Source organism: Scyliorhinus torazame, chromosome 8 (genome assembly GCF_047496885.1).
Source record: "Scyliorhinus torazame isolate Kashiwa2021f chromosome 8, sScyTor2.1, whole genome shotgun sequence".
In the NCBI taxonomy this organism is placed as follows: domain Eukaryota; kingdom Metazoa; phylum Chordata; class Chondrichthyes; order Carcharhiniformes; family Scyliorhinidae; genus Scyliorhinus; species Scyliorhinus torazame.
The window spans coordinates 225,704,487-225,723,539 of NC_092714.1; the positions used below are offsets into that span (position 1 = coordinate 225,704,487).

At 41.8% G+C, this 19,053-nt stretch overlaps 1 protein-coding gene across 5 annotated transcripts in view; it reads left to right on the forward strand.

The window, feature by feature from the left end:
* stau1 (staufen double-stranded RNA binding protein 1) overlaps nucleotides 1-19,053 on the forward strand; it is an 83,386-nt gene that overhangs the window by 57,733 nt on the left and 6,600 nt on the right. For 3 of the 5 annotated variants that reach the window (XM_072514835.1, XM_072514833.1, XM_072514837.1), the window contains 5 exons: nucleotides 5,357-5,569; nucleotides 10,730-10,873; nucleotides 10,961-11,107; nucleotides 11,190-11,268; nucleotides 16,547-16,878. In XM_072514835.1, coding sequence (XP_072370936.1) covers nucleotides 5,357-5,569; nucleotides 10,730-10,873; nucleotides 10,961-11,107; nucleotides 11,190-11,268; nucleotides 16,547-16,878 — 915 coding nt within the window. The remainder of the gene's footprint in view (nucleotides 1-5,356; nucleotides 5,570-10,729; nucleotides 10,874-10,960; nucleotides 11,108-11,189; nucleotides 11,269-16,546; nucleotides 16,879-19,053) is intronic. The other 2 variants (XM_072514836.1, XM_072514838.1) reach the window with 2 other exon arrangements.

Sequence of the window (19,053 nt, forward strand, 5' to 3'; positions counted from 1 at the left end):
CACAGTCATTCCACATTACTATTCTTACCAGAGTCTTATGCCTCCAGTTCCCTCTACCGTTCGCTATCGTCTTCCTCCGGCTCTGCCTCCGCTAGGGCAACATGATAGCACAGTGGTTAGCACTGTTGCTTCACAGCACCAGGTTCCATTCCCGGCTTGGGTCACTGTCTGAGTCTGTACGTTCTCCCCGTGTCTGCGTGTTTCCCCGCCTGATGCTCCCGTTTCCACCCACAAGTCCCGAAAGATGTGTGTGCGTTCCGTGAATTGGACATCTGAATTTTCCCTCGGTGTACCCGAACTGTCCACCTCTGGGGCCTTATCCAGCACCCCCTCCTCCACCAACCCAGCCAGCATTCTCGACACATGTTTCTTGACACTTGTTCCTTCCACAAGTGTCTGCAATGACCTACAATTCGCAGGTTCTGTCACCTGGCCCCTATTCCTGCTTCTCCACCTTTACTTTTAACGATTTGCGCCAGGATCCCCACCTCCACCTCCTAGGGACATGATCCGATCGCTCTGGTCGGACACCACCATCTTCACCTCTCATGTCTTTGTTCTTTGTGCCTCAAGGCACTTCGCTACATGGTCCATTGACCCTCGCAGAGATGCCCCTGTTCCCTCAAAGGCTTTCGACCAGTCACCATGCACCTCCTTCCTTTGCAGGCGAAATCCATCTTTGATAAATGCCATCAACTGTTCCAGCTGGAGCTTTCCCACTGGCGATGACCCTTCCCCCTCTGCCATTCTCGCAATTATTGCTGCACCACCAGGTCCCCTCCAATTCCTTAGCCAGGTCTTTAACTGTTTTCTTTTTGCAGGATCTGGTCGTCAGCAGACATGCCAATCTTAGGTGGAACCTCTCCTTCTACACCTTCTGCACCACTTTCCTGCCAGAGCTACCCCACTAATGGATATAAAGTGCCCAAATTAACGCCCTCGAACCGGAGCAGCCCTGAGTGTGACCACTCACTCCATGGCCGCCACCAGAAGTCCCACAGTGCTACATTTATGATATATTACAGTATTCCCAAAATGTGGAAGTACTTGCCTTCCAGGCCAATCATAGAAATTGGTACAAGGACGAAGGTGCCAGAAATACAATTTCTTTCTCTCACTGTCTGATTTTCCTTGTTTGTGACAGGTCAATAGAGAGGAAGTGGGGACAGTTGGAGATATTTCACAATACACAGATGCATTTCAATAAGAAAGTAAAATTCCATGGGGCGGACCAACCATCTGTGGTTTAATTTTAAAGTTAAAGACAATATCAAACTGAAAGCACAATTGCACAAAGATGGGTGGCAGGTCAGAATATTAAAAAAGCAAAGAACCAAAAGATTGATAAGGAAGGAGTGCAAGAGTAAGCTGGCTAGAAACATAAGACCAATAGTAACAGTTTCTATAGATATTTAAAGAATGAGTTAACAAAATAAATATTGGTCCGAGTCTGGGGAATTAATGATGGAAAATAAGGAAATGGCAGATGAATTGAACTGGTATTTTGCATCGATCTTCACTATAGGAAATACCAGTAACATCCCAGAAATAGCTGAAAATCAGGAAATGGAAGGAAGGAATACAAGAAAATTCAATCACTAGAGAAGTGGTATTGAGTAAGTTGTTGGCGCTGCGGGCTCACAATCCATGCATCTTGATGGACTTCATCCTAGGGTCTTAAAATAAGTGGCTAATAAGATAATTGTGCGATTTTAATTTTACAAAATTGCCTCGATTCAGAGAAAGTTCCATTTTAGTTTGGAATGTCATTTTTTTCAAGAAGGCAGGGAGTCAAAGCCGGAAACTACAGGCCAGTTAACTTAACATCTGGTATACGGCAAGTGTTAGAAGCTATTATTCAAGCTGTTATAGCGGGGCACTTGAAAAATCCAAGGCAATCGGGCAGAGTCAACACGGCCTTGTGAAAGGCAAATCATGCTTACCCACTTTATTGGAGTTCACTGAAGAAGTAACATGTCAAAACAAAGACAATAGGAGCAGAAGCAGGCCATTTGGCCCTTCGAGTCTGATTCACCATTCAGTATGATCATGGCTGATCCTGTGTCTCAACACCATATTCCTGTGCTCTCCCCATGATGCCTTTAGAGTCTAGAAATCTATTTCATCAAATATATTCAGTGGCTTGGCCTCCACCACATTTTGTAGTAGAGAATTCTACAGGTTCACCACCTCCTCATCTCAGTCCTCAATGGCCTACCTTGGTCCAAAGAACCTGACCCCTTGTTCTAGACCCCCTCTAGCCAGAGGAAACCACACCCCTGCAACTAGTCCATCCAGTGTAAGAATTTTAGACATTTCAATGAGATCGTCTCTCCTTCTAAATTCATGTGAATACAGGCCCAGTTACTTTCCCACCCAAGTTTTTGTGTTGTCTGCAAACTTGGAAATATTACTTTTGATTCCCTCGTCCGTGTCGCTGATGTATATTGTCCATAGCTGGGTCCAAACATTGATCCCTGCAGTTACCCCACTGGTCACTGCCTGCCACTTTGGGGAAAAAAAACATTTATTATATTCCTATGCTCCCATTTCCTGTCTGCTAACCAATTCTCTGTCCATGCCAATATATTACCCAATCCCATGCACTTTTATTTTGCACACTAACCTATGTGGGATGTTATCAGAAGCTTCCTGAAAATCCAAATACACTATATCCACTGGTTCCCCCTTATCTATTATACTTATTACGTCAGGTTTTTAAAACAAATATTTTTATTCTCCTTTTTCACATTTTCTCCCAAATTTATACCCACCAACAATAAACAATAATCATTAATGAATGCAATGTCAATCCCCATATCAATAACAACAATCCCATCCTCCCACCAAACCCCCAAACAGAAGCCCGCATGTTAACATAAGCAAATAAAAGAACTCCTCCATCCTTCCCCTCAGTTCAAATTTGACCTTCTCAAGAGTCATGAATTTCAGCAGGTCCCCATGCCAGGGCACAGGGTGGGGAGGTTGATCTCCATCCTAACAGGATTCTCCTTCGGGCATTCAACGATGCCAAGGCTACAACATCTGCCTCTGCACCCATTTCCAACCCCGGTTGGTCCGACACCCCGAATATGCCTGGGTCCAGTTTCACGTGCACCACTTTAGAGACAACCCTAAAAGCCTCCTTCCAGTAATCCTCCAGCTTTGGACAGGACCAAAACATATGAACGTGGTTTGCGGGGGCGTCGCGCCCCCCCCCCCCCCCCCCCCCCCCCACAACGCTCACACACACCTTCTACCGCCTCAAAGAGCCGGCTTATCCTCTTCCTTGTGAGGTATGCTCTTTATACCACCTTCAGCTGTATCAGCCCCAACCTCGCGCACGAGGTGGAGGTGTTGCGTTCGGTTTGTTAAACATGATTTTCCTTCCAGAAATCCATAGTGACTTTGTCTAATCCCATTGATATTTTCTCAGCGTCCTGTTATCACATTGTTTATAATTGGCTCAAGCATTTTTCCAATGACCGATTAGCTAACCGTGTAATTCCCTGTTTCCTCCCTCTGCTTTTTGTAAAATAATGGGTTACGTTTTCCATCCTCTGATTTGCTGGGTCTGTTCCAGAATCAACAGAATTTTGGAAGATGACCACCAACGCATTCACTATTTCTATAACCACATACTTTCGTAGCCTGCAATGCAGATCATCCAAGCCCTGGGAACTCATTAGTTCTCAGTACCATTAATTCCCTCAGAAGCAACTTTTGGACAGGCACATGGACAGCAGTAAATCGAAGGGTTGTAGGTTCGGTTGATCTTAGATTCGGATAAGTGGTCGGCACAACATCGTGGGCCGAAGGGCCTGTACTGTTCTATTTTCTATGCTTAACTCTTTCTAGCAGTATTAGTTTCCTTCAATTCCTCCTCGCTTGAGCCTTGATTCCTTACAATTTGTGAGAAGTTAATTATGTCTTCCTCTGTGAATTAAAGTAATTATTAGTTTAATTGCTCCGGCGTTTCTTAATCAAAATTCTCCTGTTTTGGACTGTTAAGTGACCTATATTTGTCTTCACTTTATATATTTGTATTATGTGGGTAAAGGAGAACGGGTGGATGTGTTGTATTTAGATTTCCAGAAGGCATTTGATAAGGTGCCACATTAAAGGTTATTGCAAAACATAAGCTCATTATGTAGGGGTAATATATTGGCATGAGTAGTCGATTGGCATAGGGTAGGCATAAATAGTGCTTTTTTTGGTTGACAAGATGTAACGAGTGAATGAATCTATTTGAATAAATTACTCAAATGCAGGGATGGTTGCCAGATCTGCCGATGACAAAAGATGGGTAGGATTGTAAGATGTGAAGAGCACACAAGTAGGTTGCAAGGGGATATAGATAGGTTAAGTGGGCAAAGATTGAACAATTGGACTATAATGTGGGAAATCATCCATTGTGGCAGGACAAATAAAAAATAAGGAAGGTGAGAGTTTGCAGAGCTCAAAGATGCAGAGGAATCTAGAACCTCGCGCATAACTCGCAAAAGGCTAGTATGTCGGTACAACAGGTAATTGGGCAAGCTATTAGAAATTTATTGCAAGGGGAATTGAATACAAAGGAAGGGTTATGCTTCAGTTATACAGGGCGTTGGTGAAACCACATCAGGAGTACTTTTTATAGTTTTGGTCCTCTTATTTAAGGAAGGATGCAAATGTGTGAAAGGCGTTCAAATGATGTGACCTAATAATAACCCATGTCGGCAATGCTGCACTGTGCTTGTAAAAAATAAAATCATAATGGCCATCTTGAACATTGTTGATCGATGTGGGTGCAGGCTGTCTGCCACCCTGTTGCCCTTATTGAATGTTGAGGAGTGAGGATTTGAAATTCTGTCCTCATTCGCTTTGAGCAGTCAAGAAAAGCAATAGAATGGAACAGTAAATTGCGCGCTTATTTCTCATCAAGAGAACATCTTTGGCAAAAACTCCACAAATCTACAGCTGCTCATTGAATATGCTGTGTTGGTGTGTTTTCCTCACTTCTGTTGCTGGTATGCAAATTCAGTCTTGAAGTCTGCACAAGTCTTGAAGACTGCACAATTGCATACTGGCTACCAAAAAGATGATTGGTGTGAAACACAGGGACCTGTGTCGCTCTCTGCCTCTGGAGCAAATCCACTTATTGTTACAATGCTCCCTTGAGGCTTTTTTTGAACGAGATGGGGAAGAGGGAAATTTCTAGGCAGATTGTTGCTGAAAAACTTTTTAAATGGGTAAGCCATCCTTGGATTGTGTGTGATCAAGTAAGTTAGACAATGACGTATCATCATTTGCAACATCCCTACTGTTTTGCTATTAAACTAGCCATTAAGTGTTTGTTTGTTTTTTTGATTCACAGGTAATAAAAGAAAGTGGCCCTCCTCACATGAAAAGTTTTGTAACTAAAGTAATGGTTGGAGAATTTTCAGCTGAAGGAGAAGGGAAAAGTAAGAAAATTTCCAAGAAAGCTGCCGCAATTGCTGTTCTGGAGGAACTGAAGAAACTTCCACAGCTTCCAATTGTAGAAAAAGTGAAACCACGCATAAAAAAGAAAACTAAATCAATAGTGAAGGTGTGTAGGTATTTTATCCGTGAAAAGGAACATTTATCTGGGGGGAAATACTTGGATGTTAAATGGAAAATCATTTAGCAACTACAATTGAAGCAGAAGTGCAGGTTTTCAGCTCTATTCACTTGGTGACTCTTGTAAGTGGGCAAAGTTTATGTTCTGCCACAGTTCTTCAAGTTGTATATTGGGCTGAGGATTCTGTGCAGCATTGGAGGGGTGCTACATTGTTAGAGGTGAAGTCTCTGGAAAGGGTAAACCAAAGTCTCATCAATGGAAAATGTCATGTTGCTATTGAAACAACAGGCAATTCAGTGTGTATCACCAAAATAACCTTTAATTATTTGTCTTTTGCTGCTTGTGAGATATTGCTTTGCAAAATGGCTGCTAGTTTTGTTGATGTATCTTATCTTTGAGGATATATATTTCTGGGTGAAAGATGAGACGGTAGAACTGATGCACCCATCTGGTTCACTAATGTCCTTTTGGGAAAGAATCTGTCATTCTTGCCTAGTCTGGTCTGGCCTGTATGTGACTCCAGATCCACAGCAATGTGCTTCACTCTTAAAAGCCCTCTTGTTGAAATGCAAGTTGTTTCATTGTTTTCTTGAATGGTGTATTTTGTCCCTCAGAAATCCTGGTTGCATAATTTACCTTAATAAAACATACAAGTTGGCTGCCAATATGCATCAAAAGGGTAGTAAAGGGAATTCTAAAAGTGAATATAATTGGTTATAACAGTCCAAGTCCAATCTCTTGAGCAGTGTTCCATTAATTAGCTATTTATTCTTTGCATTTGATTGATTCTTGCATTTGTATAGTACCGACAGGAGTTGTCAAACAAAACCTGACACTGAATCACCCTCTACCATTCACTAGGATCATGGCTGAACTTCACATCTCCACTTTCCCGTCCTAGTTCCATAAATATCAATTCCCAATAGGTAGTTTTGAAGCAGTGTCTTAAAGGAAGAGGGAGGTCAGAGCAAGGGAGCCTCTGAGGGGAATTCTAAAAGATTCCAAAAACCGGCAACATCAATATGGGTCAGTGAGATGAGATGGATGAATGGAACAATGCAAGCTGAATTTGGGCAGCAGAGCTTTGGATGTTTTCATGTTTACAGAGGGTAGAACATGTAAGGCCAGCCAGGAGAGCACTGGAAGTATAAAGTCACAAGTATTCAAGGCATTGAGAATTTCTAAAGCCGGTGGTTTGAGGCAGTGGAGTGACATATGGGGATATAGGGGTGATCTTGGTCATAAGAGTGGATTTTGATTGGAAGCTAACCTCAGGATCAGATAAAATGCCGAATCTGATTCAACCTTGCACAGTGACAAAGGACTCCGAGAGGGTCAGTGAATACAGAATGGAGTTAGTGGTGGGGCTGAAAATGGCACTTTGCTAACCCCAATATTTACTTGAAGGAAATTGCAGCTCATCCAGTTCTGGAGCTTGCACAAACAACGTGACATGTTGGAAACAAGCTGATGGTGAGGCAGTGCTCAATGTTGTCAGTATGCATGTAGAAACTGACTTGTTTTTGAATGGTGATGCGAAGGGACAGCATGCAGATGAGAAATGAGGAGGGCAAGCATTGATCCTTGGAGGACTCTAATGTTGTTGAAACAAGAGAAGGATGCCACTGCAATTGTTTTTCTGGCTATGACTGGCTGGATAAAAATTGAATCAAACAGTCCCAGTCAGCTGAATGACTTGACTTGAGGTGAGGTGGAGGGTAGTGTAGTCAACCATGTTTAAAAACTGCAGGCGTGTCAATGGCTCGTTTACCATGGTCAAGTAGGATGTCATTTGTGATTTTAATTGGACTGTTTCAGTGCTGTGGTAGGGGTGGAAATCTAATTGGAGGGGGTGGAACTAAGATGGTGAAGGCAAATTATTTTGTAAGCACAAAGGATACAGATAGAATTTTTTATTCAAAGATTGCCAAAAGATGTGATGAAAGGATATAGTGTGTGACGGCTGCTTGAGAGGTAGATTTGTGGGGTATACTATTCCCAGGGAACATGCGAAGCATATTGGACACTCTTGTATGTTTGGGACAGTTCGCTTTTTGCAAAGATACAAGTGTTTACTTGAGAGCGTTAGCTTGTCCTTACTGTAGATGTGTGACTGAAGCCTGTGTTCTCAAGTTTCTAGTTTGAAAATCACCCACATTATACAAATGCTAGTTCTGAGAAGAGTTACTTTATTTGTGAAGCCATTCTGAATTTCTGCATATTTCATTGTCTTTAAAGCTATAACTTGTTCCATTTACCGTGAAGAATTAGTCCAAATTCCAAGGTCAGCCTATTAATATGGTTTTGCATGCCATTTTAAAAAGTGTTTCATAATTACAGAAAGTTGCAAATGAGAAAGCTGTAGTGTTGAAAATTTGACACTAGGCAGTACCGGAGTTAAACTTGACAACAGATGGGGGCCACATGATGGCGCAGTGGTTAGCACTGCTGCCTCACTGACAGAGGACCTGGGTTCGATCCTGGCCCCGGGTCACTGTCTGTGAAGTTTGAACATTCTCCTTATGTCTGCGTGGGTCTCCCCCCTCAACCCAAAGATGTTCAGAGTAGGTGGATTGGCCTTGAAAATACAGATAGAAAATAGGATCAGGGATAGGCCATTCAGCACATCGAGCCTGCTCTGCCATTCACTGTGATAATGGCTGATCCTCTATCTCAATGCCATATTCCTGTTTTTTGTCCCAGGCACCCTGATGCCGTTAGTGTCTAGAAATTTATTTATTTATTAAATACATTCAATGACTTGCCCCCCATAGCCTTGTGTGGTAAAGAGGTTCAGCACCATCTGAGTGAAGAAATTTCTCCATTTCATCACTGATGAACCTAACAAATATTCCTAGCCAATTTATTTCATTTTGGGTTAGATATCCTACAAGAGTTTGATTTCCGTTTTACCCTGCACTATATTTTCCGCAAGCAGGTGCATACCGGATTCAAGTGTGTTAAGTAAATTACCTTTTTTTAAAAATAATTCATTGTATCAAAACATTTTCTTTCCTTCTACCACTTCTCCCCACCTGCCCCCAAAACCGCTCAATGGTGATTGCTAGTATCATATTGAATCAAATTATAAAACTAAAAGAAGGTGGAATTCTGTGTTATCACTGCATCTATTAACTAGACATGTACTGGTAGTTATGCACGGATACTGTCCTTCTAAGGGAAAAACTGGATAGCATAATGGGCCTTGTGATGTACCTCTTACTGAAAATCTGAGAACCCGCATTTCATGAACAAGAAATTTCTGAAAAACCTTGTTTCATATTAAGCAAATGATGTTGAAGTACTTCACTGGAATTTGAAAATCTGTTTTGCTGGGCCAGGTCTGACGATTTGTCGACATGCTGAAGTGAAGCCTCTGAGGCATGGAGATGAGGAAACATTTCTCTGGTTAGTTCTGCTTTGCTAAGCTGGTTAACCAGAGGGAATTATGAAGTCCCTATTTCCTGGATATTGGAAATTAATATTGGTCAGATTTCTTGGGCCTGGCTGCTGTTTGTTCGTTCCTCATGGAAATACAAATAAGATCTGAAGAGAATTTGGCTGATTTTTGATTTTTAGTTGGAAATCCTGTGGGCACTTGCTATCAAGATCAAATACTATTGGGCATAGAACATTAACCCTGAGGGTGATTTTAACCCTGAGGGTGATTTTAACAGGTTTTGGGTTGGGTTAAACTCCCTTTATTTTCTATGCCTAGTCAGTCATCAAGGTAATGTGGTCTAAAATGTAGTATCTGGTATATTTCATGCTCCTTCTACAGATTGCTGTACCCCAGTTATCTAATGCACAGAATTACACCAAAATGTTCCCCAAAGATTTGAGCAAATATGTGGTTGCACCACCATGTTTTAACCTGGCCATTGTCTGACAAAGATGTTACTGTGAGCAGTCCACGAACAGCTTTTTTTCTTCGGAATATTTGTGTTCTGCATATCCTCTTCTAAACTTTCCATCGCTTGCTAATCATGTCATTGTGCTTTTTTTGTTTTACAAATTGACCTGCACATAATTATTGCCTTTGGAATAACTCATGCAAAAAGAAATTTCTGATTTTCATGCTCACTTGAAGCTTAGTAATTGGTTTCTAGTTGTCCACTATCTCAACCTCTCGCATGCCAAGGTTCAGTCTCATCTCCAATTAAAAGTATGTCTGTCTTCAGAACGTAATCCAGTTCCCGAGTTGTATTAATTTTTTTCTGAACACTTCTGCATTATATTTTTCTTTCTTATTGGACAGAAAAAAATGAAATGGCCTCTGATGAATCGTGATGCAGGGGATTCTCTACTTTCAAAACTCTTGGTATTAAGTGCATGTATACCAAGCACAGCTACATTATTTACCCGTGTGTAGTTTTCTTTTCGATACCACCTATCCTCGTGGTTTTCAGGAAACAAGTACAGTAATTGGTAGTTTTCTGAACATGGTTTCTCATCCACTTATGGCTTAAACTTTACTAATAATTCTTGTGGCCATATTTTTTCCTGAGTTGAATTTAGTTTCAGCATTAGAAACAACCTAACTTGCTGTTGCTTCAAACCTTATGCTTGTGTCCTCTTCATTAATATCTTGGCTACAATTAACAGATTCTGAGTTGTCATCTTTGAAGTTTTAGACTGTTGTACACATTGATGCTTGCCTAACAAATGACCAGTCTTGGACCAGTACAATTGTCATCAGCCTATTAAATTGAGTTGAGTTTATTGGTTGAGAACAAAAAAACGATTTTTTTTTTTGGGAAGCTTGATTATTCCTTTGTGCATGATGCACTCTCCGATCAGTGTGAGCCACTAGAGACAGAAATCTTGGGACCTTTTACTCCACTTCTGGCAAACAATAGTAGTGATTATTGGTAGAGGGTTGGGAGCAGGCCCTTTCGGCCTTTAGGCAAATTAATAAAGAACTTGAGGGAAAACCAAGCACTTTGGTGTTCACGAAATCTGCAAGATTCAGCACTCTAATTTTTTTTTTAAATTTTCACATTCGGTCATTTCTTAACCTGGACCAAAACAGAATCTGGCTTTTCAAATTTGGCTACAAAAATTAAACCAATTTTACTCATCTTCTCGCCCGTTGATTTAATTTGAATAGTGCTGAAATGCTGAGCTTGCATCTTTTTTATTTTTAAGCTACAGACAAGTCCAGAGTATGGGCAAGGAATGAATCCAATCAGCCGTCTAGCTCAAATTCAGCAAGCAAAAAAAGAAAAGGAGCCTGAATATACATTAATGGTAGAACGAGGCCTTCCTCGCCTCAGAGAGTTTGTTATGCGGGTGAGAACTGTTACATAATTTATTTGATTATCTACAGATTATGAAGTGTACAATCCCAAATAATCTAAACTGTATTCCATTATCTAGGTTAAAGTTGGTGGTCAAGTAGGAGAGGGAATGGGCCCAAATAAGAAAGTTGCCAAGCGAAATGCAGCTGAGAAAATGTTGGAGCTTTTAGGTTTTAAAGTTCCCCAGCCTCAGCCACCTAAACCAGCTTTGAAAACTGAAGAAAAGGTAATTTTTTTCAATTTAATTAAAATTAGTTTGCCTTTAAGTACCAAGGTCTGTTCTGAAGGAATTTTCATTTTCTTTTAAGCCAACAGTGAAAGATCCTGTTAAAGGGCGGAAAGTGACCTTTTTCGAGCCTGGTTCCTCTGTAGAAGATAGTGCAACAGGTACGCTGCATTGAAACACTGCACCTGGTTCTGTAGAATGAAGAGGGGCAAGTGCGAAATATTTCAAGAAACAGTGATCATCATAGTTTTAGTGTAGTTAGAGAAAATGAATAATCAAACATAAAAATGCTGCACAGGATTTAATTTCAGTCAGTTCGTGAGCAAACTGGCCAATCTGGATTGGAATCTATCCAATCAGGTACCTTGAAAGATGTGGTCAGGTACAAACTTGATGTATTCCCGCAAGGGTGGTAGGTAGGAAATTCAAAGATTAGAGCTCTTGTGGAGAAAATAGCAGCAAACATCATTAAGGAGTAAATCAGATGACAGCATCCAACATCTGCACATATTTATATAAAGAAATCAAAGTTTCTGTTACAGTTGCCCTGCTTCACCAGAAGCTTTCCAAGTGATCCCAACTTCAAATGCATGGAAAATGCATGAAGTTTGTTGTCTTTCATGCAAGTATCACGAATAAACATGACAAAGTTGCACTTATCCATTCAAATTAAAGTTTTGAATGTGTTTCAAGCCTTAATTACTGCCAAACAACTTTCCTGGACTGAAAATTAATTTGCCCAGTGTGGAGTCTTATTCCTTAAAATCTTCTCATAATGAATTGTAACATCTATTTCTGCTTTCCAAATATTTGACTTTTCATTATTTTAATTGTTTATGCTCTGTCTTGAAGGATTCTGCAATTTGGTTAAAGGGAGATGACTTTGCTTGCCCCAGTCATACAGGTCCCAGCTCCCCTGCAGTGGGTGCCATGCTGTTTTGGCTCACTAATAATTACAAGTTCCAGTTCAAAATCCCACAGTCTGTGGGAAAGTGTAATTAATACTGTTCACAGCTGACTGCAAAATTTGGCCCAGTAAGTCCAAAATGGAATTTTATGGTAAATATCATGTTCATATAATTCAGTAGAGATCCAAAAGAACTGAAAAAGATAAAAGTAATTACTGAACATAGAAATAGTAAAGGGATAGAACCAGTTGGGGACCAATCTTCTTGTAGAAACAGAGGGATTGACTAAGGTACTAAATGAGTACTTTGCATCACTCCATTAGTGGACAGGATGCTGCTCATATCACAGCAAAGGAGCTGCCACAGCAAAGGAGCAATGGCAGAAAAATTAGATTGGAGGAAAATTTACTTAAGGTTGGTGGTGCTGAAAGCAGAAAGGTGGCCCAGTACTGCAGGGATCCATCCTCTACTGATCAAAGTAAGGATGAAATTGCAGAGGCTTTAGCCACAATTCTCCTTTTTGGTATGGGAGTGGTGGCTCAGGACAAATATTCACACTTCGGATCAAAGGAACATGTTGAGAAATCCCCTGGGTCTGATGATCAACATCTCAAGTGTGTTGAGAGAAGTGACTGTAGAGATAGTGGATGCATTGGGTGCCATCTTTGAAAATTTTATAGATTCTGGAATGGAGCCAATGTGACCCCACTTTTTAAGAAAAGGAAAAGAGAAAAGTGGGAACTACAACCCTGTTCGCCTGGCATCAGTTGTAGGAAAAACTGCTAGAATCTATTATAAAGGATGTGATGACTGGATACTTAGGAGATAATGTTAAGATTGGGCAGTCGACATGGATTTAGGAAATGAAAATAATGTTTTTAAAATATTTCAAAATTTTTTGGGCAGAACAGAAGGGGAACCAGTGAATATCATAAAGTCAAAGAGTTCCTACAGTGCTGAAGGAGGCTATTTGGCCCATCGAGTCTCCACCACCCTTGGCCCATGCCTCCACCCTATCTGAGTAACCCCACCTAATGTTTTGGACACGCCTTTGGGCAAGGTTTTGGGTACTTGCAACCTGTGTGGACAAAAGCAAGGCCTGCATGGTGGATAAGCAGCTGTTCACTCGTGGGGAGAAAACCGGATGAATTAATTACACAAATAGATGTACGCAGGTCTGATACAGTAGGAATTACAGAGCGATGGCTGCAAGGTGACCAGGCATAGGAATTGAACATCCAGGGGTATTCAGTATTTAAGAAGGACAAACAAAAAGGAAAACGGCGGTGAGTGGTATTGCTGGTTAAGTTGGAAATCAACGCAATAGTGAGGAAGAATATTGGCTCCGATGATGTAGAATCTGTAAGGGTGGAGCTGAGAAACATCAAGAGACAAAAGACGCCAGTGGAGGTTGTATATGGACCCCCACCCCCAAACTGCAGTGGTGATGTTGGAAATGGCATTAAACAGGTAATTAGACATGCATGCAATAAAGGAACATCTATAACTGTGGATGACTTTACTCTGCATATAGATTGGGCAAATCAAATTAGTAATATTACAGTAGAGGAGGAATCCTGAAGTGTATACAGGATGGTTTTCTGGACCAGTGCGTTGAGAACCAACTGGAGAACAGGCCATCTTCGACTTGGTATTGTGATGAGAAAGGAATAATTGCAGTCCAGTTGTGCGAGGCCTGTTGGGGATGAGCAACCAGAATATGGTAGAATTCTTCATCATGATAGAGGGCCACCTTTCTGCTTCATCATGTTGTGATTCTGAGATGTGGAAATAAGGGAAACTAAGATGGTATGAGGCACGAGTTGGCAATAATGGATTGGGGAACGTCCCTTAAAGGGATGACGATGAATAGGCAATGGTAAACATTGAAGGAGCGCATGGGGGAACTGCAACAATTGTTCCTTCTTATCTGGTGCAAAAGTAAAATGGGAAATGTGGCCAAGCCATGTCTTACAAGGGAAATTAAAGATAATTTAAATCCAAGGAAGAGGCATACAAATTGTCTAGAAAAAACAGATCTGAGGATTGGGAGCGGTTTAAAATTCGGCAAAGGAGGACAACAGGATTGATGAGGGGACGAGTACAAGAGTAAGCTTGCGGTGAACTTAAAAACTGACTAAAAGTTTCTATAGGTATTTGAAGAGAAAAAGATTGGTGAAGACAAATGTAGGTCCCTTGCAGTCAGAAACAGGGGAATTTATAATGGAGAACAAAAATAGCTGACCACCAAAATACATGGATAAAAGCAAATTACTGCGGATGCTGGATTCTGAGACAAAAACAGAAAATACTGGACAATCTTAGCAGACCTGACACAACTGTGGAGAAAAAAAGGGAGCTAAGGTTGAGTCTGGATGTCATCCAGAGGTGGTTTTTGTTGAGCAAGGGAATCGAAGATTATTGGAGATAGATGGAATTGTGGAATTTGAAATGCAAACAGCTCAACCATGGTCTTATTGAATGGTGGAGGGGCTGAATGGCCTACTTCTGTTCCTATTTCATTTGTTTGTGTGAAAGCTAAGATGCAGGTACGCTAGCAATGACTATGGCAAATCATGACATCCCTTCAGTGCAAAGTCTGCACTGACCCTCTGAATGATTACTTCACCAAGCTCACTCCCCTGCCCTATCCTATTAACCCCTTAATCTAACCTATACATCTTTTTGGACACTAGGGGGCAATTTAGCATAGCCAATCCAACTAACTGGGCGGCACGGTAGCACTGGTTAGCTCTGTCACTTCACAATGCCAGGGTCCCAGCTTCGATTCCCGGCTTGGGTCACTTTGTGCGGAGAGTGCATGTTCTCCCTGTGTCTGCGTGGGTTTCCTCCCACAAGTCCCGAAAGACATGGTGTTAGGTAATTTGAAAATTCTGAATTCTCCCTGTGTACCCGAACAGGCGCCGGAGTGTAGCGACTTGGGGCTTTTCACAGTAATTTCATTGCAGTGTCAATGTAAGCCTACTTGTGACAATAATATATATTATTATTATAACCTGCACATCTTGCACCGTGGGAGAAAACTGGAGCACCAGGAAGAAACCCCCACACACCAGGGGAGAATGTGCAAACTCCACACAGAGTGACCCAAGGCCGGAATTTAACCTGGGTCCTTGGCGCTGTGAGGCAGCAGTGCTAACCAGGCTGCCTAAAAGTTATACAAAATTATGAGGGGCATAGACAGAGTGGATAGTCAGAGGCTTTTCCCCAGGGTAGAGGGGTCAATTACTAGGGGGCATAGGTTTAAGGTGAGAGGGGCAAGGTTTAGAGTAGATGTACGAGGCAAGTTTTTTACGCAGAGGGTAGTGGGTGCCTGGAACTCGCTGCCGGAGGAGGTAGTGGAAGCAGGGACGATAGGGACATTTAAGGGGCATCTTGACAAATATATGAATAGGATGGGAATAGAAGGATACGGACCCAGGAAGTGTAGAAGATTGTAGTTTGGTCGGGCAGTATGGTCGGCACGGGCTTGGAGGGCCGAAGGGCCTGTTCCTGTGCTGTACATTTCTTTGTTCTTTGTTATGTTGGCCTTTATTGCAAGAGGATTTGAGTGCAGCGGTGAAGAAGACTTGATGCAATTGTAGAGAGCTTTGATAAGACAGCACCTGGAGTATTATGTGCAGTTTGGTCTCCTTGCCCAAGAAAGGATATACATGCCATGGAGGGAATACAATAGAGGTTCATCATTCAAATCCTTGATGTTGTGATTGTCCTATGAGGAGAGATTGGGCCTATATCTCTCGTGTTGAGAAGAATGAAATGTGCTCTCACTGAAGAATATAAAGTTCTTGCAGTGCTCAACAGGGTAAATGGAGAAAGGATGTTCCTGCTGTCCGAGGGGGTCTAGAACCAGGGACACAGTCTCAGAATAAGAGGTAGGCTGATTAAGATTGAGAATTTATTCCCTTGGAGGGTGATGAACCTTGTCATTCTACTCCAGAGAGCTGTGGAGGCTGAGAGTATATTCAAGATTGAGATTCTAGTTATTAAAGACATTGAAATAGAGGGATAGAGTGGGGAAATGGTGTTGAGGTAAAGGATCAGCCATGATCTAGTTGAATGGTGGAGTGGGCTTGAGGAGCCGAATGACCTACACCTCCTATTATCCATTTTCCTAAAACAAAAGACGGGATTAAATCCAACAACTATCCACCAGGAGGCTCAGTGGATCCCCTGCCTCTTTGTGGAAGAAGGGTGATCAGGAGAGTGCCATTGGTTGTAAAGAAACTGATATTAAATGATGTTTAACTGGTCTGGAATCTTTTCTTATTGGGGAATGTAAAACCTCTGGGGGAAAATGTTTGGTTTGGAGCCCATGATGAGCATTTGTGTTGATATGAAAATACAGATTTGAGTTGACAAACTTTCATCATTAAAATGTCCAATATTCCAAAGATTAAAATGAATGAAAAAATATCTACATCTGAGCATTCTATAACAAAACTCTGTTTTTATGGTATCAATGGTATTTTCCAGAATTTTAAGGATTCTAATATCTATTACTTTTCAGTTAAAGATGGGAGCATGCGTCTAGAAGATGAGTTTCGAATGCCTTATCCCAGCCACCAGCAACTACCTGCAGGAATCCTTCCTATGGTTCCTGAGGTAGCACAGGCTGTTGGTGTCAATCAAGGGCATCATACCAAAGATTTCAACAGGCCTGCAGCAAATCCAGCCATGGCCACTGTCACCGCAATGATAGCAAGAGAACTCCTATATGGTGGAACGTCCTTAACTGCAGAAGCAATTTTGAAAAATAATCCTGCAGCCCGCAAGCCACAAAGCACCCTTACCAGACCTTCAGAACAGTTGGACTTTTTGGCTAGTGTTCAAGGATTACAGGTATACTAAATCTCTCTTGGGTATAGTCTTTTATCCTGGTGACCAGTTAGTGGTAATAGCAATTTTGTTTTGTCGAGCACCAACAAATTAGTTGTCTTTGTACTTGGGATAGGAAGTGTATGAAACAAAACACTGCCTTCTCTGCTATAAAACTGGGTTATTTTCTATAATGCGAAATTGTGTTGGGGGCACGGTAGCACGGTGGTTAGCACAGTTGCTTCACAGCTCCAGGGTCCCAGGTTCAATTCCCAGCTTGGGTCACTGCCTGTGAGGAGTCTGCATGTTCTCCCCGTATCTGCGTGGGTTTCCTCCGGGTGCTCCGGTTTCCTCCCACTGTCCAAAGATGTGCAGGTTAAGTGGATTGGCCATGCTAAATTGCCCTTTTTGTCCAAAAACATTCGATAGGGTTACTGGGTTACGGGGATAGGGTGGCGGTGTGGGCTTAGGTAGGGTGCTCTTTCCAAGGACCGGTGCAAACCCGATAGGCCGAATGGCCTCCTTCTGCACTGCAAGTTCTATGACTCATATGGTACTAATCTGGCTAATCTTTAAATGATTAGTGTTGAATGTGGCCCGGCAAAAGGACATTGTGAATTATCTGTTTAAAACCTTCTATATTTGGTTTGTGATCGTAAATTTTTTGAAGCAAGACTATTAGTGCAATTAAGATAGCACTATGACTTACTCGCAAAAGTTCAGGAATCTAAAATAAGTAATGATTGTATAACAAAAATAAAGTACACCTCTTTCACTTAGTTAATTCCTTCCCTTAATGTTGTTGACTTGTGCTGAGAAAGAAATTTTCCCAGGTACCAGTAGCCTTCTGATAACCAATCAATTATATGTTGACGTACAAATTTGGAGCCTGAGCCAAACTGGCCTTGGCTGTGACCTCGCTTGAATTGACTATTTGAGAAGGGGACTGTCAGTTAAGGTTTCTAGTAGAGTTAATTTTCTAAGCATCAGCAGCAAGGTTACCCCTTTTTTTAAAAAAACACTCCCCATAACTCCATGCCCCAGTTGGGATGTTTCAAATCGAGCATAAGAACATAAGAACTAGGAGCAGGAGTAGGCCATCTGGCCCCTCGAGCCTGCTCCGCCATTCAATGAGATCATGGCTGATCTTTTGTGGACTCAGCTCCACTTTCCGGCCCGAACACCATAACCCTTAATCCCTTTATTCTTCAAAAAACTATCTATCTTTATCTTAAAAACATTTAATGAAGGAGCCTCTACTGCTTCACTGGGCAAGGAATTCCATAGATTCACAACCCTTTGGGTGAAGAAGTTCCTCCTAAACTCAGTCCTAAATCTACTTCCCCTTATTTTGAGGCTATGCCCCCTAGTTCAGCTTTCATCCGCCAGTGGAAACAACCTGCCCGCATCTATCCTATCGATTCCCTTCATAATTTTATATGTTTCTATAAGATCCCCCCTCATCCGTCTAAATTCCAACGAGTACAGTCCCAGTCTACTCAACCTTTCCTCGTAATCCAACCCCTTCAGCTCTGGGGTTAACCTAGTGAATCTCCTCTGCACACCCTCCAGTGCCAGTACGTCCTTTCTCAAGTAAGGAGACCAAAACTGAACACACTACTCCAGGTGTGGCCTCACTAACACCTTATACAATTGCAGCATAACCTCCCTAGTCTTAAACTCCATCCCTCTAGCAATGAAGGACAAAATTCCATTTGCCTTCTTAATCACCTGTTGCACCTGAAAACCAACTTTCTGCGACTCATGCACGAGCACACCCAGGTCTCTCTGCACAGCAGCATGTTTTAATATTTTATCATTTAAATAATAATCCCTTTTGCCGTTATTCTTACCAAAATGGATAACCTCACATTTGCCAACATTGTATTCCATCTGCCAGACCCTAGCCCATTCACTTAGCCTGTCCAAATCCCTCTGCAGACTTCCAGTATCCTCTGCACTTTTTGCTTTACCACTTATCTTAGTGTCGTCTGCAAACTTGGACACATTGCCCTTGGTCCCCAACTCGAAATCATCTCTGTAAATTGTGAACAGTTGTGGGCCCAACACTGATCCCTGAGGGACACCACTAGCTACTGATTGCCAACCAGAGAAACACCCATTAATCCCCACTCTTTGCTTTCTATTAATTAACCAATCCTCTATCCATGCTCCTACTTTCCCCTTAATGCCATGCAT